We start from the raw sequence: 22,219 nt of genomic DNA, 5'->3' as shown, positions 1-22,219 counted from the left end.
AGATGTCTTCGTTTTGAACCAGAGTATTGTTGAGTCATGGTGAACAAAAGTTATTTATCACCCCTGGTCCCTACAAACCATGGAATACAACAAAGAACGGTGTTTTGGTGCACCGGATATCCAAGATGCAAACACTGGACATACAGGGGTGTTATACTCCAGCAAATAGGACACAAATATAAATATTTGTATGATAAATAAAATGCAAGGATGGCAGGGGCTATAACAAGACATTGGATAAACACTGACCTTTGGAGGTCAGCTTCACCAGACTGGCACATGAGCAACCGCCTTCTGGCATACGACTCGAGGCAGTTGTTACACAAATAATTTGAGAATTCAAACATGTTATACATGGCCAAGACCAAGCAATAAATGCATGTAAATTACGAGTGTAGTGTGGTAAGCAAAGGAACCAGTGCCCTCAACAACCAGACTCCCGTCCTCCACCGACAAAGGGACGCAACCCACTGCAAACAGGTTTCCCAATTTGGTCGCCTCTTATCACCAGCAATGGGGTGATGGGGACACTTTCTACCCCGGGTCCAAACGGGAAGCTCCACTGTCAACATCCGGATCTTCAGCAACTCAAACATGTGGTAAGAGGTGGTATCTAGATCTGGGACTACTCTTATAGTCACTGCAAACTAGAGGCATGTGCAATTGTAGAAAGTGGTCTGCTCATAAAATACTATTAGTTGGTTGGTTTGTTGTTTAACGCCACACTCCGCAATATTCCAGCTATATGACGGCGGTCTGTAAATAATCGAGTCTGGACCGACAATCCAGTGATTAATATCATGAGCATCGATCCACGCAATTGGGATGCATTAACCAAGTCAGCGGGCCTGACCACCCGATCCCGTTAGTCGCCTCTTACGACAAGCATAGTCGCCTTTTACGGCAAGCATGAGTTGCTAAAGACCTATTCTACCCCGGATCTTCACGGGTATTAAGACCAGCAGACCTGGCAGTATTATTGTCACCAAGAATATATATACATGTAAACCTGTGAGAACTGTGCAGTTGGAGATGAGATTTGAGAGTTGAAGATCTTGTTGTGAAACGTCCTGCACCTGCGTTGACTTTATCCAAGTATTCGGTAGAGTACCAACTTCCACTCGGGATATAATGGCCCAAGCAAGAACAGAAAGCGGTAGTTCAGTTCAACGCGAGTTTCTTTTTCGTCTTGGTCAATGTTCAGTCGTGTCAAATTCTTTTTTAGACTAATGACAGTGTTAACAGTGCCGTTTCAAGATACTGTCCCAATTTTAGCCTTTGACATTCGTTCCTGCTGTGCATATTTGCGGTAGAAACAATCATTAGTGTAGCGATATGTTTTATTATAAAAGACCACTTTGTCATTTAACGCATTATGATTACAACAGTGTTTGATAATAACTATGATCTTTTCCCATTTGTGTATCGAACAAATATGTGAATAAATGTTCTTTGCGATTCGTTGGGCATTCAATTGAACCTGGTCGTATATCTTTCTCCTTGTCATCTCCTCCTCTTCAGCACTAACCTCCAATATCTCAACTGACATTATTTACCCACGGTTTCACTGTCATATTCGCCTTGCCTTGTATATTGTATATATTCCTTCTTCACAGTATCCACACGCAATTAAACAACCATTGCATTCACGTACCATACACCACACCCGCACATCCACAATAAATTACCCCGTGTCAGTCCCCACGGTTGAAAGTGCATCATTACCTCAATCAGATTCAAAGTATACAGCCAGCATGATATAAAATACATGTCTAGTAGTTGTAAATGTGGGTTCTAGACACAGCCTCAATCTTATCCAAGGTATACCCCTTAAATGTTCATTCAACCTAGATAAGCAATGTTTGGATCACATCTGTCTTGAGGATGTGTATAAGTTTTGTGAATGAGAACGAAATGTTCACATGAATGTAAGATATGTTGTCCGTATGTTTTGTAAAGTTTTCATGTCAAACATTCATGATATCGATATGGCCATGCTCTTTTACTATAATACTATAGGCCATACTATAATGGTATTGCGTGTAATGCATGGCAAAGATATGTATTGTATTTATGATGGCGATGGAAGTTATGATTAAACTGTACCGATATAAGTTAGGTTTGAAGTATACCAGAAGAGGAGAGTGAGGGGATGTAAGCTAGAAGAATGAAGTTTGGGAACAAAGGAGATACATTTAGCTGTTATCAAATTACACATTTTGTCTTTATAATGTTTTCCTGATTGTGACACTGTTCCACATTGATCTGCGGCACTTTTTGCTTAATCTAAATATATGTCTAATGTGTTTGTAATATTTTTAGATGCAACATGCACAACGTTATATGTTACCACTAGTTATTGTGTGATTCCTTATTTCTAATGTTTGCGGTATAAAAATCTTAATTTCCCTTGTATTTTGAGTTACATTTTCTGCCGTAACAATAAAACCACTCGGGCCTTGGGTGCATGTAACACTTCTTCTTAAAGGATCAACGCTGTACATTATTAAAGAGTTTTAAGAAATATGCTTGATAACTGCAGAGGTAAGAGAATCACTCGGATATAAGAGCGGAATCTAACATACACTCTGAGAGACACCCGACCGTCGGTGCCCCAACTTAAACTTCAAAGACCAGAGTTGCTGTCCGGCTATGCCTACAAAGAACAAGTTACACACCAGGTGGTTTGATCTAAAGCCTGTTTTAACTACATAGATTGGCGTCTTTGCAATTTATATCCCGGTAGAATATAATACCCTCTGTATTTAGATCTGGTGTATCTGTGTATTAGAACTGAGAATTGTTCTTTATTGCTGCTTGATTATTCATATTGACATGTTGGACTGACTCAGGCTGTGTGAATCTAGCCGATGATTGCTTACACTCATCCTTAAGACTTGTTATAGGATTTGTCTCTGGGTATTTTCAGTTGTATGATCTAAGTCACCTTAAGTGTGTATTGCCCAAATACAATCTGAGGACGTTATACCCAAACACCTTAACCTTCATATAAACAAATCGCATGGTATTTGAAACACTGTTAACATATATGTATAGTAGTCCTATATATTTTTAAAATGATTAAACATGTATAATAATGCATGCCAACTACCAACTACCATCTGAGATGAAATTGAATCTTCTACACGAAAATTGCTTTTAGTTAGGTCATCAACGTTGTATGTCAAATATATGCATGCATTAAAGGCTCAAAGTGTGGAAGGTCTCGACAATGTGTATCTTGTATATATGACTATTTAAACATGTAAGTACTGGACAACCAACAGACAAAAGAACCATCTCGTTACTGTCAGAGGCCAGTCGAAGACATAGCCGTGCAGTGATTGAGAGAAAGACAGGTGTCAATTGTAGATGAACAAGTACAGGTCAACCAACAGACAAATGAACCATCTCGTTACTGTCAGAGGCCAGTCGAAGACATAGCCGTGCAGTGATTGAGAGAAAGACAGGTGTCAATTGTAGATGAACAAGTATAAGACAACCAACAGAAAAAAGGACCATCTCGTTACTGTCAGAGGCCAGTCGAAGACATAGCCGTGCAGTGATTGAGAGAAAGACAGGTGTCAATTGTAGATGAACACGTACAGGACAACCAGCAGGCTCCCTGGAGGTGGATGATGGATTCCACCTGTATCTGTCCCTTGATCACGGATAGATACATTGGCATGTTGGCGATGCAATATCATCCTCTGTCCTACGAGTTCAGGTAGTTGTGGAAGGGCCAGCCATCCTGAGTGGAATGTGTGTTCATAGTTATTGCTATGGGAAATGTTAATGTTCCGTTATTGTATGTGTTAATAAGGAATCGCAGGAGACAGGAGAGTGGCAGCTAATGTTTATTTTTACACCAGTTCGTTTTATACTTCAATTTACATGCATAATCACAGTGATAATCTTGGGTAAGTGGACACAAGGGTGAACGACTAATTGTACAGGATTATTTTAGAAATTGTGCTTTATGTATTTGCTTGTCTCCCACAGCTGTATAACGATATGTGAATTATCTCTGTGAATGGTATTGTACGTAATTTCTGAAAAAAGAAAGGTCCACATTTAGTTAGTATGGAACAAACAAATTCTAAACAAACGCCCATCCATAAAAAATATTTCTCTGCGATCAGACAATGTTTTCTAAACAATTTATTTATTGATGTACTTTTACTGATTGTCCATTGTACTTCATACACAATCCTTGTTAAAGACGAGAAGACACGTCTATTGTCAAAACCGGGTAGTATATTACATGAAGTATACAGTATGTCGCGTGAGGTTTGCGACTGGGTTTTCGACCCTGGGTAGAGGCTCGCATGACCCTCCCCTGTTTCCACTTCATCATTCACTGATTGGATTTTTGGCCGTTGCCTTTTAGGGGCATGCTGGAGTCGCATATTACGTCATGCAGTAGCCTTTTAAGGTGAAGGTTAAGACTGGCCACTGCACTAGATGCATAGGGGTTGTGGACGAGGTACTAAGTGGTCTGGTCATATAAGCATATTAAGAATATGGTCAGGAAGCTTAGGATGTTTATGCATGTACATTTAAGCCCACCAGAGTTGGCAGATGGAGTTGAGATGTTGAGAGCTGAACGTCTTCTTGCGACGAATAAATGTTGTGGACCTTTATGCGGACTTGTGTTGTTGCTATCGAAGTGTCCTGTAGAATGCCAACTACTACTCCCGACATGTTCTTGTGTGTTTCATCAAAGAGGTACACATTATCACATAACTGCATCTTTTTTAGCTTTCCTCACAAAGTAAGATGACACGCAATGATGCAACTGAAATACTGTTACCTATAGTGTTAAACCCAACTCAATCGAGTTCTGTCATATAATAGGGGGCACAGGTGGCCCAGTCGTCTATGGCGCCGCAATTCGCTGTGCAGAGCTGCGTTCCTTGGGCACGCCAGAAACCTATGATTGTGTGTACGAATCCCGGTTCGCCCCGATAACGTTTCTAGGTTTGTCAGCACCATACCCGTGCTCGTGGGTTTCACCAAAGTGGTAAACGTCTGAGACCTGCATCACTCCAGCTTTCCCCCCACATTAAACTGTCACGCCATGATATAATTGGAATAATGTTAAACGCTGCGTTAAACCCAACCCAACTAAATCAAAAGCGTTTCATAAGCTTTCAACGCTAGCACTAGTGTCATATTTGTGTATAATTATATGCTATTCCATCACAACCAAGAAACTATTTCGAAATTGCTGTGACCTTAACAAAACACGAACACTAATGTAACACAAGGCGGTTGCTAAAGGACCAGCCGCACATGTTCACAAGCGTAACGGGTGCCATGGACTGGCAGCACATGTACAAATACTTCACGCACGGTGGGTGCTAAGGGAAAGGGTTACAGTGAATGCGTTTTCATAATACAACTATTGATTATTGGCATGGCAACGGAAGTAAACATAGTACAAAAACAATCCATGTTTATATACAACTTTTCTATTATTCTGCCCTACCAATACTTACTTTTCGGTGGGGCAGGATACTCTCATCTTTTCCCGAACACCTGGTGTCATCACTATTTTATAGTGATTCACAAACACATGCTTATGACATGTAGTCGGGATCGGTGGTGACTTTGCTTTATGCAGAGATTTCTATTGGCTATAGAAAGGGTTTTGTCGCTTTATTGAAACCGCTCTATTATTATGCTCAACCAGTCTTTGTATTTATGTGGACATTCACATGTATTCTAATTTTCACACCCTACACTTTATATTACATAACCTACAGAGTGTGTGTAAACTGTTCATTATCTTCTGTTTACATATCTCGAAATCATTATGGCAAACGTTTGTTGGATTTCACGACCATCATATCACAACCTGTCAAGACTTAATTGTCTCATGTGGAATCCCACATTAGAACCAAAAAACTGAAGCTATTTATCATAGAGGCGTGAAATTCATCCCTGATATTAGCAGGCTAACAACTACATTATATGTTTGTGTGTTGTCGACAGCATGTATAAAATCATTGACATAAATAATGTATTATTGATGGTGTTAAATGAACATCCATACGTATATGTTGTTGCACCTTCCGTTAAATGAAGACCAATCCGTATGTGTTGTTAAACCTTCTGTTTCATGAACGCTATCGTTCTCATGATATCAATCAATGGATTGTCTGGTCCAGACTCAATTATTTACAGACCGCCGTCATATAGCTGGAATATTGCTGAATGCGGCGTTAAACAACCAACCAACCAACCAACATAAGATGTGTTCCCTAAAAGCTACTTTCTTAAAAGGGTTCCTCATCTATGATGCCCAAAGATACAGAGCTTATTTTCTATTATTATTACTTCACGTTCCAGCTTTTCTTTCACTTTTACATGTTTGTTATATCCCCCCCCCCCCCCCCCCCCCCCCCCGGTTCTGATGTCACAGAGTCACCCACTCAGGCACCGATTTCTTTGCCTGTTATTTGAGAAGATGGGTCAAATCGTGAATCACTGTCAGTTCATGAATATTGATGACATTGTGTAATTTGGTGATTCTGGAATGACATAACATAAGCGAAAATGCTATGATAACGTGATAATACAAGAAGATATCACGCCTTCCTTAATTTTGATCTGTTTCTTGTATGAATCGTAATATCCACTCAGAATGTCAAATTATTTTGTTGCGATGACACCAGGTGTTCGCGAAAAGGTGTAAGTATCCTGCCCAACCAGTGGCACCCATCACAAGCATGTGCAAGTCAACCCAATTGTTCCCCTGAATAAATATGGCAACATATGATACAATGATACAAGCTGAATTCGGGAATTGCATGGGGTATGATTAATGTCACTGATGCGTCCGACTGAATTTGGAAATGTCGCTTTACTGAGGGACCGCCTTCGTGGTCTCTTGATAGAGCGTCCGCCCTGAGCGTTCGGTGTTTGTGTTTTATCAATTATTTTCATGTTTCAGCTCGGCGATAAGCTTATCAGTGGTCATGTTTCAACAAAACAAATCGCGAGTTATGTCGCGCCCACACGTGTCATCTACGCTCATCAACAGCTGGTCAACGCGGTCTTGTGGTAGAGCGTCCGCCCAGAAAGCGGAAGGTCCGGCGTTCGATCCTCGGCCGCGTCATACCAAAAGACGGAAGAAGATGGTACTTGTTGTTACCCTGTCTACCGCCTCCTTGGTCTCCTGGTAGAACGTCCGCCCGGAGAGCGGAAGGTCCGTCGTGCGGTGCCCGGTCGCATCATACTAAAAAACGTTAAAAGATGGTGCTTGTTACCCTGTCTGGCGCTCGGCAATAATGGGCTAGAAATAGGACTGGTCGGCTCAGAATACTGCCTATTACTGCTTAAACTGCGGCGTGGTATCTGAGTGTGCTCAGTGTGTTCCCTGTAACCTGTATTTGTTTATCAGGTTAACTGTAATATATGTATAACAGGTACGTATTTCTTAATCACACATGTGAAATTGTTGATCTCAGAGACAGACTGCAACAATAGTTTTATTTATCCTCTCAGTGGCGACATCTGACAAATGAAATTAGCTTTCATGTCACAATGAACATCATTCCAACCGTATCCATAACCTTTGTAAGCTTCGAGACAGTGTTCATTATTTTTGTAGTTAGTTGGTTGCCCTGGTCCCCAGTTGGTGTAAGTGAAGGGCTTGTTCCCCGTCCATATCCAGCGTCCCTCCAGGCCGAGGTCGGTGGCCCCCAGGTAGTATCTTTCAGCTTCATTACGGAATAAGAAAACAAAGAATGTGTTTAGTATGAGACAACGGGCCTATTTCAACATATATGACATAAAAATGGGTATTCATTATTATCGGAAATAACTTTTTTACGCGTTTCTTTTATAACGTATCACAAACCATGCAAATATCTATTTACATACCTATACGTATGAAAGTGAACCACTGAAACCTCGTTTTACGCTACAATTACGCTATTGGGATGAATACAATTTTCCTATATACATTGCTATTTGTATATGTATCATGTTTGGGAGAGGCATTCAGATAAGCAAAATTTGCTTGTTTGCCAATCACTCCACTTTATGGAAATAAATATGTTTATATCATACAATTTTCCAATGAAGTGTGTACCATTGAATTTGGGGTAAAGCAATGATAATTGGCACTTCTGAGTATACCCACCTTTTCCCCGCTGGGTCGCATACCCTCTGACAAAGACATCCTCGGTGTGACTGGTGATGGTGACCAGATCACTGCCCAGGAAGCGACAGATTGACTGTGGAGAATAAAGAACGATTCTAACTTATGTCACACATTCTTCATAGGAACACATGAACAAAGGAACACATGTAAAAGAGTTTACACCATCTCTTCAGCTGTTCAGGAATAAAACTTTGATGGTTTACACTCTTAGGGGAACAATTACTCTTTTTCAATCCACTGCATCGAAACAACCATCAACAATCTCAGTTACTCATTTTATGCTACAAAGTTAAGAAGATCTCTGACTTCCTACAAAACACATTGTTAATCAATCTTATCACCTTATGCAGTTCCTATTTAGAAGATCAATCAATAAATGAACGTAAGCAATGCAAAAAATAACAACTTTAGAGGTGAAACATTTTACCCTTGCAGTGAAGGTAATGTGTCACACATACACAGGTTTTGTTACATCAGATATCACCCTTAAAGTAGTTCGTCCTGTCAAGATCTTATGGTGGTATTAATTATTTTATGTGGACATTTGACCAAAAACATGACACATATTTTCTCCAATACAGACACGTCTTGATCATGCGAAAGAAAGCTGGAAAATTAGTTTTTCCATTTTCCAAATGTTGTCTCAACTAAATAAAATTCATACACCCTAACATATGTTTTTTACCAATTGCGTCAAGTTGGATACAATAACGTAACTGATTTGTAGATGTGTGTCAAGAAATAACCGCCCACAAATCTGATGACGTTTCAGACTTCTGGATTGTATAAATCACTCACCCTCGCTTCTGCAAATGTTCCTTTTATGTTCGAGAGCCAATAACAAGAATCTCCATGCTTGTGGAATCCGCCTGTGCACTTCGTGCCTGTATATAACAGTGAGAGCCACTACAGAGATCATTCTTACTGTAGTAATTATAGGAAAGAATATAGCTTGTCAGGATCAGGTCGGATTCCTTGTCATATGATAAGAAACTAAATAGGGTTTTACGATAAACATGTGTTGTTGAAGATCATTTCCTTTTAATCTGCCTATTCCCTTGTGTATGGAATGTGGACTTTAGAAGTAAACTTCCCCCTTTAGTTACAGCAGCTGAAGATGAAATGGAAGCCGTCACCATCATCATTCTGATCACAGCATCTGTAAGTTGCTATGGTGACCCATTTCAGTTGTGAGTGTCATGATATGAAACTAAGATTTTACGATGCAGAATGCGGAAAACTTGGGGGGACTTTGAAACGTCTGTGTTCTCACCTTTCCCTTGACATTGTACATGGGATACTGTTTCCGGAGAGGCTGAGGAAACAGAGCATTGGCGCACGTACAAAAAACACTACAACAGTGGAAGACTGTGGAGACAATATGTCTTTTCTACCCACCTTCATCATAGAGTTGCTTGCAACAGCACAACGGTAGAAGACTGTGGAGACGATATATCTTTACTACCCACCTTCAACATTGAGAGACTTGCAACAGCCTAACAGTGGAAGACTGTAGAGACAATATGTCTTTTCTACCCACCTTCAACATAGAGAGACTTGCAAGAACCTAACAGTGGAAGACTGTAGAGACAATATGTCTTTACTGCCCACCTTCAACATAGAGAGACTTGCAAGAACCTAACAGTGGAAGACTGTAGAGACAATATGTCTTTTCTACCCACCTTCAACATAGAGAGACTTGCAAGAACCTAACAGTGGAAGACTGTAGAGACAATATGTCTTTACTAACCACCTTCATCATAGAGAGGCTTGCAACCGCACAAGAGAAAGAGAGACAATGTGCCTTTACTACCCACCGTCAAGATAGTGTGGCTTGCAACAGCACAACAATGAGAGAAAGTGGAGTCAGTCTGCATTTTCTACCCACCTTCAACCTAGAGAGGCTTGCAACAGCCCAACAGTGGAAAACTGTAGAGACAATAGGCTTTTACTACACACCTTCAACATAGAAAGGCTTGCAACAGCCCAACAGTAGAATGCAGTAGAGATTGTCTGCATGTATTATTCTCCTCCAACACAGAGGGGCATGAAACAGCCCAGCAGTAGAACTATTCTGCTATCTGACAAAATACCTATTTTTCATATCATGTCCCTTTTGCTATATTGTTGTGTGTCACGGGAAGAGGCTCGATTAAAAAATATATAATTATAAATTATAAAAATATAATTATACATAGGGTGTTATTATACATAGGGTGTCATCTCTACTGCTATATTCTTGCAAGCATCGTCTTTCTGAGAACAATGAATAACTAGTCGTCCTTCTACGTCTTTACTTCACCACCGTTCACTAAGCCAGAAGGACACTCAGTGAACAGTGGTCGAACATGGGCAAAGGTCATACTATTCTGAAACTGACGACTTTGACAGATCGATCAGCCAAAGTGTAAGTGTTAGTTTTCAGTTCATGGTATGCCTTGGCGGTCAGTTAGATTCCTACCTTCAACACCACGGGGAAGGGACCAGCACGCAAGACACAGCAAGCTTAAGATGCAGGTTAACGTTTCCATCTTGGAGCGGCACATATCAACCAAACTACACGTCCAATCCTTCATACACGTCCGTTCAGGAACTGTCCAATGATGCATCTACACGTTGATGGATGGCTCCATTATAATTACGCTTACTACGCGTATTACCATGACACACATGCGTATGTTCCCATAACTTGAACTGCCAAACTGCTTCAGTTTAAGTGGTTGTCAGTGTCACAGTTCACAATATATTCTGCATCATCAGTTGTGCAGCAGGTGTGTGTAACTTAGTCCTATTGATAAGCAATGAGGCTTCCCTGTGTATTTGAAATCTATAGGTTTAAGAGTGAGTATGGTTTTACGCCGCTTTTTGCAATATTCCAGCAATATCACGGCGGGGGACACCAGAAATGGGCTTCACACATTGTACCCATTTCGGGAATCGAACCCGGGTCTTCGGCGTAATGAGCGAACGCTTTAACCACTAGGCTCCCCGACCGCCCTATAGGATAAGGAAAACTTTAGAGCACGCAAGGATTTTATAATCCCACTTTATTTTTCTTTGTTTTCGTTGGTTTATTTTGAAACAGCTGTGCTTAAATGAGTGAGGTGTTATGTGCTTTAACGTCGTGTTCAACATTTTTGCACTTATATTGAGACGGGCCTGCACCTGTGTGCGTGTGCGTGTGCGTGTGCGTGTGCGTGTGCGTGTGTGTGTGCGTGTGTGCGTGCGCGTGTGTGTGGCTGCTTGTATGCCGAGTTTATAGTGCTAGCCCACTGAGATACCATGCCACAGTTTAACATTAATACCCCACTCAGACACAGTATACTCTGAGCCGAACAGTGTTCCTTACTCCTTATTGCCGAGCGTCAGCCAGGGTAACATCAAGTACCATCTTTTGACGTCTTTTGGTATGACGCGATCTGGGGTTCGCTCTCCGGACAGCCGCTCTACCATTAGACCACGGACGCGGTCTGCTAAATCGACGTTCAGTAATATCACATGTTTAAAACATATCTGAACTCTTGGTTATTTAGATGAGAAATATCGGTCTACACCTGGTGCCATTACCTGATGCCATCACTGGTGCCATCACTGGTGCCATCATTGGTGCCATCACCTGGTGCCATCACTGGTGCCATCATCTGGTGCCATCACTGGTGCCATCACTGGTGCCATTACTGGTGACATCACTGGTGCCACCACCTGGTGACATCACCTGGTGCCATCACCTGAGGCCATCCCCCGGTGCAATCATTGGTGCCATCACTGGCTCTCTATGACCCGTTCATGTGGTATTCGACGCTTCTTTTGCCGTTTGCGCCCATTTGAGTTTGTTTCCGTTGATGATCGAGCGGATTACTCTACGGCGTTGATGTTTTAAATTAACACAGTGTACCATATGATAAATCGCCCTTTATCACAACAAAGAGGAAACAGTATTCAACATCGTAAGTGAGTGAGTGAGTATCGTTTTACGCAGCCTTTTTTAAGCAATATTCCTGCAATATCAAGACGGGGGACACTGGAAATGGGCGTCGCACATTGTAGCCATGTCGGGAATCGAACCCGGGCTTTCGGCGTGTCGAGCGAATGCATTAACCACAAGGCTACCCGACCGCCACTATTTAAGATCGAAGGCATTAAAGTTACATTTTACATTGAGTATAATTCTAATGTTATAATTATTTGATATTCCCTAGTTTTAAGGGATATTCTGCAAATAATATGAAGAAATTTAAGCTTAGCTCATTTCAGTGTATATGCTGATGTAGAAACAAGGAAACGAACTAATTTACAAACGACACTGTCAGTAAGGACATCGAACATCCGCTTATCGGCAAGCTGGTCACACAGGCCAGTGTGAACAGTAATTACAAAATGTCACTTGATATTCTATGCAGTTCCATCCACGTGCGAAGTGTTTTGTAACATATGGTTCTTATCTGTCAGGAGGTGTTTGTGTAACGGGTCATCATAGCGAAGTGAACAACTATTGCATGCCTGAATGACACACAATGAAGCCAACATCACTAATCGACATGTTTTGTTCGTTGTTCATATTTTCAGATATGGTATCGCTAAATGTTAATGCCATCTTCAAATGTTAAGTGTAAACTTATTGTACTTGGTATGGGTTTTTAGACATGTTATGTCTTATGTACAAGTTATTAAATATACATGGATCTATTACCACGCGGTGAATGTGTATTCATTTCAAGTTCGTTTCCCACTATTTTTGGAACATTTTAAGTCCCTTAAAGATGGTAGATTATCCAATAACACAATTATCCAAGTTTCCTTTACCATCACAAACAATACAGATAACTGCTCACTTTGGTGCACTGTATTGATTTCTTTGCACGATCGGTGCTGAATTCTTGGCCGTGGAAATGGGGCAAATTGAAAAGAAGTAAAATGGATAGAAGATTACTTTGTAGTTTGGACTCATATATCCAGAAATAATCATGCCATCTTGTAACATTACTAGTAATCATGGGTGTATCACTCACTTCACATACGAAGGGTATTAAGGGAGGACAGGACATACTTACTCACTTCACACATGGCGGGTACTAAGTGTTGGACACGACATGCTTACTGACATCACATATGACGGGTACCAAGGGTTGGACAGGACATGCTTACTCACTTCAAACATGACCGGCACTAAGGTTTGGACAGGACATGCTTACTGCCTTCACACGTGACGGGTATTAAGGGTTGGACAGGACATGCTTACTGACTTCACACATGACGGGTACTTAGGGTTGGACAGGACATGCTTACTCATTTCACACATGACGGGTACTAAGGGTTGGACAGGACATGCTTACTCACTTCACATATGACGGGTGCTAAGGGTTGGACAGGACATGCTTACTCACTTCACACATGACGGGTATTAAGGGTGGACATGACATGCTTACTCACTTCACACATGACGGGTATTAAGGGTGGACATGCTTACTCACTTCACACATGACGGGTACTAAAGGTGGACAAGATATGCTTACTCACTTCACACATGACGGGTATTAAGGGTGGACATGCTTACTCACTTCACACATGACGGGTACTAAGGGTGGACATGCTTACTCACTTCACACATGACGGGTATTAAGGGTGGACATGCTTACTCACTTCTCACATGACGCGTACTAAGGGTGGACAGGGCATGCTTACTCACTTCACACATGACGGGTACTAAGGGAGGACAGGACATGCTTACTCACTTCACAAATGACGGGTACTAAGGGTGGACATGCTTACTTACTTCACACATGATGGGTACTAAAGGTGGACATGCTTACTCACTTCACACATGACGGATATTAAGGGTGGACATGCTTACTCACTTCACACATGACGCGTACTAAGGGTGGACAGGGCATGCTTACTTACTTCACACATGACGGGTACTAAGGGAGGACAGGACATGCTTACTCACTTCACACATGACGGGCATTAAGGGTGGACAGGACATGCTTACTTACTTCACACATGACGGGTACTAAGGGTGGACAGGAAATGCTTACTCACTTCACACATGACGGGTACTAAGGGAGGACAGGACATCCTTACTCACTAAACAGATGACGGGTACGTTAATACTATTTTCATTATGGCAACTATATTTGGAGTGTTATGAAATAATTTGTATTTGTTTATTTTGACAGCGTTTTACATCAGAAATAAAACACTTGTGCAGATTTTAGTAACAGATCAATAATATAAATTATACCGCTGTCTTAACTAGATCGCTGTTAGAAAAAGCACTGTTTGTATAACGAAAGGCTGCCGCTGTCTTAACTGGGTCGGGGTTAGAAAAGCACTGTTTGTATAGCGAAAGGCTTCCGCTGTCTTAACTAGGTCGGGGTTAGAAAAGTACTGTTTGTATAGCGAAAGGCTTCCGCTGTTTTAACTAGGTCGGGGTTAGAAAAGCACTCTTTGTATAGCGAAAGGCTGCCGCCGTCTTAACTAGGTCGGGGTTAGAAAAAACACTGATTGTATAGCGAAAGACTGTCGCTGGTTGTAACTAGATCAGGGTTAGAAAAACCACTGATTGTATAGCGAAAGACTGACGCTGGTTTAACTAGATCGGGGTTACAAACTTTATTTGGAGTGTTATGAAATAATTTGTATATGTTTATGTTGACAGCGTTTTACATCAGAAATAAAACACTTGTGCAGATTTAAGTAACAGATCAATAATATAAATTATACCGCTGTCTTAACTAGATCGCGGTTAGAAAAAGCACTGTTTGTATAGCGAAAGGCTGCCGCTGTCTTAACTGGGTCGGGGTTAGAAAAGCACTGTTTGTATAGCGAAAGGCTGCCGCTGTCTTAACTAAATCAGGGTTAGAAAAATCACTGATTGTATAGCGAAAGACTGTCGCTGGTTTAACTAGATCGGGGTTAGAAAAGCACTGTTTGTATAGCGAAAGACTGCCGCTGTCTTAACTAAATCAGGGTTAGAAAAACCACTGTTTGTATAGCGAAAGACTGACGTTGTCTTAACTAAATCGGGGTTAGAAAAGAACTGTTTGTATAACGAGAGGCTGTCGCTGTCTAAACTAGAATAACCAATAAACGGAATAGCAAGAGAGTAGCCTTTTCGCGATTGTCACGATCATGGCAAAATAATAGATAAAAAATCCATTAATTTAAAATTGTACAAGGAAACATATATATGGGAAACACTTTGTTGGAATAAATTCCTATTATATTACGTTCACGACATTAGTTCTGGAGTTTTCAAAGTAAAATTTAATATATATGTTTCTGTGATATCATGTAATGGTGATTCTAAATATAAAATATTGGTTGATATTGTTTGACAAACGGTTGTATACACCGTCCATTGTGATACTTCTACTTAAGGATGTTTGTTAAGTCAATTGACATGCGTTCATTGTTAACAAGGATCGTTAGTGTGAAAGGATTACTAAGTTTGACTTTAACCATACTCACTCACTCAGTTAAATAACTCCTTTCACATGAATCGTTAGAAGTTATGAACAAGCATATAATGCCAATATTTTGGATAATTGTACCAAGAACAAGAATTGATCCTAGAATGTTTACACTAAGATTCATTTCGGACGCTGAAATAATGCCGATGAGACGTTAAATGTTAACTCACTCACTCAATACGGACTATACGGACTATTTGTAGGGCGATAAGGGGTACAGGCCACGAGAATATTTATAGAGATACTAACACAGCCATTACACCTTATTACAAGATGGAAAACATCTTTGCTGTTAGTAATTACATTTATAGAAATCGAACCAATATATAGGCTATATGTTGTAGAACAGAATGCTATGCCAAGTCATTCCTACCTGATACCATTAATAATTGGAATAGTCATCTGATATAGAGGATTATAAAACTTGGACAGTGTTACTTATATACAGTTAAGCCATGATACCAGATTTTGTCACATAATCCTTTATCGCCTCGGACTCGGTTGTAGTGATTAAAACTTCCATCGGCTTAAAAGACAATATATTAAGAAACGATTCGCCTTTCTATTCTAAAGGTTAAGTGAGTTTATATTCAGTGGTTTATGGGAAACAATTTGTCAATTTAGCTGTTTTGAAATCAGTCCATGTACATCCTACGTTCGGGTGAATTTGCACTAATGTAATAACTTAAGAATTAATTCATATTTTAAGACACGTATTAAGTATTAAACAGTTAAATAGCTTTTCTTAGTAATTGAACACCTTTCCATCGATCGCACCAAACTGTTGACCAATCGTTTTTGTTCTGTTTTAATGTATATATGTATCATTTAATACAATTTGCATATAGGAAGCTTGGTGGGGACTTTTGGGATATAAGCAATGAATACAGACTGCCACATTGTCTGAATGTCTTAACAATCACCGGGTGTGACCATGTAGACAGGATATTATTCGGGTTTCTGATAATTACTCCATGAGCATACAGGGTCTTGGTGCTTGGGGATATTAAATGTAACTGTTTGTTATCAGAGGAGATTGATAGTGAACTTTTAATACCAGTTAGATATGATATCTATATGACTTATTTCTGTTTGACAAAGGATTTAGGGTTTATGTGTGGGAAATCCTTTCACACTGATGGAAGAAAGTCACTCAACCAGTTCATGTATTCTACGTCAAATAAGATCAGAACACGTGTATAATTACAACATCCTCAGGATACCAATAACATCGAAATGTACAAATTAACAAACATGACCAACATTATTATTTCATGATAATGTAGGTGTCATGCATGTAATTATAGCTATATAAACATATGTTTAATTATTCAGTTTGTGTGAAGTCGGTCATAAACAGTTGATTCTGAAATTCTTTAATCATGTACTTTTAAGTATATTTTCCCAATATTATATTATCCCCAAAAGGGCAATTATATTCATGTTATGTTTTTTCAGTCAATTTTTGAATACGAATTACATTTATGTTACTTTGATTTTATAAGACCAATGTTGTTGTTACAGACCAAGGGACCGACTAAGTTCATTACATGTCATAAAAGTGCCGGGACATAATGTGGTGGCAATATATTCTCTAATTAACACCTGTCACAAAGGGACGGGCCATTTGGGTTTGTCCTCATGGAATGTGTCATGCAATTTGTGTATTCACGAAATAACATTCAACAAACTATGTACTTAGTCCGGTGATTTAGGATTGATGCATTTGTACTTCGTTTAAATAAATGAATTACATTTTTTTCTTAATCGTGTGCGAAATACTCATAATGTCGAAAAGCGCAGGTTAAATCCCCAAATACTGACTTCGTTTCTAAATAAATCACAACCCTCACTTATAATTGTATCACTTTAAATTTTAATGATGTAAATCACGTACCTGTCACTTTTAATGTAGAATACGTCAGTCACTCAACCAGTTCCACTATTATTTTCCCAAAAGATCAAAGATTAAAAAAAGTTATCAAGTTATTAATTTCCATATCTTTAGAAATACTTAATCTTAACATTGAAACTGCCATCTTGATTATTATTCTGTATTGAATGACATTAGATATATGCTCCTATACCGCCGCTGGTTTCTTAATTTGCGAAAATTAAACATTTGGTTTGCATCCAACCATGCGCGTGCCAAATTATACAGCGTCAAGCTTTCAGAGCGCCAACTAAGTTTTCCAAAGTAGAAATTAAGCAAAATGAATATTTATCAAGTTTCCTTTTGCTAGAACATATGCATGCTGTTGTGGTTTTTCAAAAAAATCTTCGTTCTCTCTGTTGTTAACAATATTAAAACAATAAGTACTATAAAATATAATACGGAAATATATTACATATTATTTACGCATCCGGCTGCTCACAATACAATGCTAGTAAACAATATTTGTGTCCCAGGGAGTGAATACCAATTAGACCAAGCCAGCTCTACAGACACTGACTCTCTCAAAAACAGCAAGGTACATTATACAGTTAATTGAAAACTGTAATCTCAAACATATCTAATGCTACTTCAACACTTGATCATATACTTAGCAGTTGAATATTCTGTAAAATTGAAATTAATCCTCTATTAGTTTACAGTGACGATTCTTGCAGGCTATATAATGCAGGCGCGGCCCGTTATGTTTCATTCAATCTTTATCTTTCTCACTTTCTTATAAAGGCATAATGATCAATAATCTCTTGTGTTGCAGTATGAAATGTTAATTTATTGTGAGTAAGGCTAATCCCTTTCTCCAGACATTAATTGATCACTCACCAACAACTGACAAGGGATTAATCCTCGTTAAGGCAGTACTAAGTGATACAGTATACTGCAGGTTAACTAGATTAATTAACTAATTAAGGGTTAAATGAGATTGTTTACTTAGAGTGTGATGTAATTCGTTTGATGTCGTTGTATGGTAAGCATACCCAACACTACCGGTAGCACCTGGCATTCACAAATAGTGTTGTTCTAATACATCAAGCTATAATACTGACACGTTGCTTAAGGGTTATCGGAATAAATTTGAATTTGATTTTCACATATTTTCCTCGTTTGCTCATGAGCATATACATGGATGTACATGCATATGCATTATAAATTTGAAATGCAATTGTAAATAAAGTTGTTGTTTTTCTTCAGAAGAGTCGTAACAGAGTCCTCGGGATACGCCATCGCAACCTTCCCGTCTAGAAGAAACAGAGGTACGAGGACGCATTAGAGATAGTTCAGTTGATGCCCTCCGAGGAAAGTAACTATGACGAAGACGGCATAAATATTTTTTACAGTACGACCAAAGAACTGCGAGTCGACGGAACAGCAGATGGCGAAGAGGCTCGCAGATGAGACATACATTAAGAAGCTGGACAGTACAGCAGCCTTCCCTAAGGCAAGACGTGTCCGTTGACCACCATCCCAAAACCCATTCCCTGACACGAAGAAGGATCTGTCAATACCGAGTATGGAATCCCGTAGTGTTGTGTTGTGGTGTGGTGTGTTGTGGTGTGGTGTGGTGTGGTGTGGTGTGGTGTGGTGTGGTGTGGTGTGGTGTGGTGTGGTGTGGTTGTTTAAATAGTGACACTTTAATAAACTACTCTTCTTCTTCTTTTTGTTCATTGTCAAGATGCCGTGTATAACTTCCTAGACTGCTGACATGTGTTAACATTTTCTATCTTCAAATACCACGATGTGCCCACTGATACCGTCATTATGTTGATTGCCTGATTGTTAAGAACTATCAGTTGCGATATATTATATGATTGCTTTGTATAACATCGGCATGCTGTTCACTTTCATTGGGACTGGATTCTTTGCACAATAGCCAGAGTATCTCACTGTTAATTATTTTTCTTATCATTTGCATTTACATAAGTAAAGAACATATCAATTTAATCTGAATACGTCAATGTGTAAATTTCTTGTTCTAAAAAATACAGGTATAAGTATTCATATTCGACTTCTTATCATTTGTATTTGTAAGAATTTTTTGAATTTTCTTGCGCCTGTTGTACATTACATTTATGGTCGTAGTTTGTTGACTTTGCTAACGATATTAGGCTGAGCCCCCAGAAATGTTTTAAACATTTGATTGCATTTTAAGCAATTTTGTGCCGTTTGAACAATATTCATACCAACAAATGTAACAGTGGCAAAAGCCAAATAAATAAAGATGGCGGATGCAGTAAAATTTCGGAGTTAAATCAGTACTTTTAAAAATTCGGGAATAGCATTATTCCACTAAAGTGGACTTGTCCAGTTAGAGGTTGGGTAGCACTGATAGCAAGTGTCGCTGAAAATCACTGGTGCATGACTTTGTTTATTGTAGACTGTAGGCAGACAGTTAGACAGACAGATTGTTTATTTGGCTTTAGTGGATGTAGGCATTAGTCGACGCCGCCGCCACCTGGGAGCAATACTGCCACAAACGTGCAATGTCCCTTTTCCCATGTTGAAGCATATTGAGAAAAGCTTACCTTTGTACTTACTTATCTTTTGTAAAACATAAGAAATTAATACAACATATATCCCCGTGTTATGGGTTTTCGGACGCTGAATACACATTCATAGTTTTTTCACATGAACAACTGTAAAACATCTCATTCACTTATAAAAGACAACTTTATCATAAAAAAGTCATTATTGGAGTATTAACAATTTCTGTGTGAGACGCGATTTTCCGCGTTCCGCCGAGATTTGACATTATAACAATGTATACCCTACAATTAAACCGACAGCTCAGAACAAACCAAATTCAACACTTTAAATTAATAATAAAATAGTTTCATCCTCTGTGAAATCCACTCTGTTGGCTAATCTGCCATGTGCACGAGAGCATGTTACAAATCACATCGCGGCCTCCCCGGACAAACGAATCCAAGCTCAGCACAAATCGATTTCAACACTTTCAATACAGAAGTCACGGCCAATGCAATCACCCCCGACAGCTTATCCATAAAGTCTACTCACATACCAAGCACCGCGCCAGGAAAAGTACCAGACGCCTCAATCGCTTACCCGTCAATATCATTGCAAGGAGAGTATGTACTCCCGCTAACAGGGTGGAGTACTAATTAAACATTCCAGTAATGTTACACGCCACTATATCAGTTTTTTTGTAACTTGCTGATACTATTTTGCACATACAAAACAATTATAGAACAATACATAGCAATTATCCTCCTTTACCAACATATACAAAGAAACACAGTGCTCAACTTAAAACACTTCAATTTGCACATATATAATAATTATACACAGATACATAACAATTATCTCCCTTTACCAATATATACAAAGAAAACAAATTTGGATACACCATATATATAAATTTGTATATTTTTCTATATGTCGTATATATAAACTTGTATATTTTTGTATATATCATCATTCCAATCTTGTATATGCTTTGGAAATATCATCATTCCAAAGCATATACAAGCTTGTATAGATGGATTTTTTTTGCAGTGATTACTTCATACATGACGGGTACTAAGGGTGGACAGGTCATGCTTACTCACTTCACACATGACGGGTACTAAGGGTGGACATGCTTGCTTACTCACTTCACACATGACGGGAACTTAGGGTGGACATGCTTACTCACTTCACACATGACGGGTACTAAGGGTGGACAGGACATGCTTACTTACTTCACACATGACGGGTACTAAGGGTGGACAGGACATGCTTACTCACTTCACACATGACGGGTACTACGTTACGAAAAAATTTCCCTTTCGATGCTATGGCATTCCAAACGTGCGGTGTGAAAAACAAAAACCTTTATTATAGCTGATGGAAAACATGATGGACACACGGAACCTTATTGTAGAATGCTAATAGTCCCATATGGTAACACATGCAACATTATGGGTCGGCGGATTCCTACGTGCATTTTATAGAAGGTAATTTCCTGGAGTATACACTAGTTTCTTCATGTTTGCTTTCAAAGACATATTAATGAGTGGTATAAACGGATTTCTTTAAGGATGACAGTAAGCTAAAAAATCAATGTTGTGTTTTCTTTCTGTTCGCACAGAGTATCAAGAAATGTTAGGAAAACATTATTTACTATTTATGCCATTAGGATATGTTAAACGTTTTGGGGAAATGAGTGACTTACCCTCTGCGTACAGGAGCATGGAAGAGCCCAACAGTAGAAGCGCAACACCAGAGAACACATTCATTGTTGCAGTTGAGATGCTGGCGGTTAGCGTGTCATAGGATGCACTGGCGAGTAAACGGATGCATATATGATATAAAGCGTTTTCATGGTTTGGAGCAGCTGTGAAAAGATGCGCATTGATTATGATATCGGGACACAAGCAGCTGGGAACTAATGATGCGTATTTAGAGGGACATAGGGCTAAACAATATTATAAACAAAAAAAAGTATACCTTTCACGATTTCTACTTTTATGAAACTGAATACATTTTATATGTTTTTATATCCGAGTATAAATAAATTATTTGAATTAAGTCGTCAAGATACAAATGTCATGTTTGTCGATTTAATTAATATTTACTAACGTAGGTTCATAAAATATGTATCTCAAATACACTTACCGTATTCGA

General features: G+C 39.4%; 1 protein-coding gene across 1 annotated transcript; it reads right to left on the bottom strand.

Moving 5' to 3' along the window:
- Positions 1-7,471: 7,471 nt before the first annotated feature.
- LOC124125630 (perlucin-like) lies at positions 7,472-21,901 on the bottom strand. Its single transcript, XM_048390159.1, has 4 exons — positions 21,768-21,901; positions 8,972-9,057; positions 8,153-8,246; positions 7,472-7,727 (listed from the first exon to the last, which is right to left on the bottom strand). Exons 1-4 carry the CDS (start codon positions 21,829-21,831, stop codon positions 7,501-7,503), a joined length of 471 nt encoding a protein of 156 aa, XP_048246116.1. The 5' UTR covers positions 21,832-21,901; the 3' UTR covers positions 7,472-7,500.
- Positions 21,902-22,219: the final 318 nt, after the last annotated feature.

Source organism: Haliotis rufescens, unplaced genomic scaffold (assembly GCF_023055435.1).
Source record: "Haliotis rufescens isolate VD_foot unplaced genomic scaffold, xgHalRufe1.0.p SCAF_84, whole genome shotgun sequence".
Lineage (NCBI taxonomy): Eukaryota > Metazoa > Mollusca > Gastropoda > Lepetellida > Haliotidae > Haliotis > Haliotis rufescens.
This window is presented reverse-complemented; position numbering and strand designations above follow the sequence as displayed.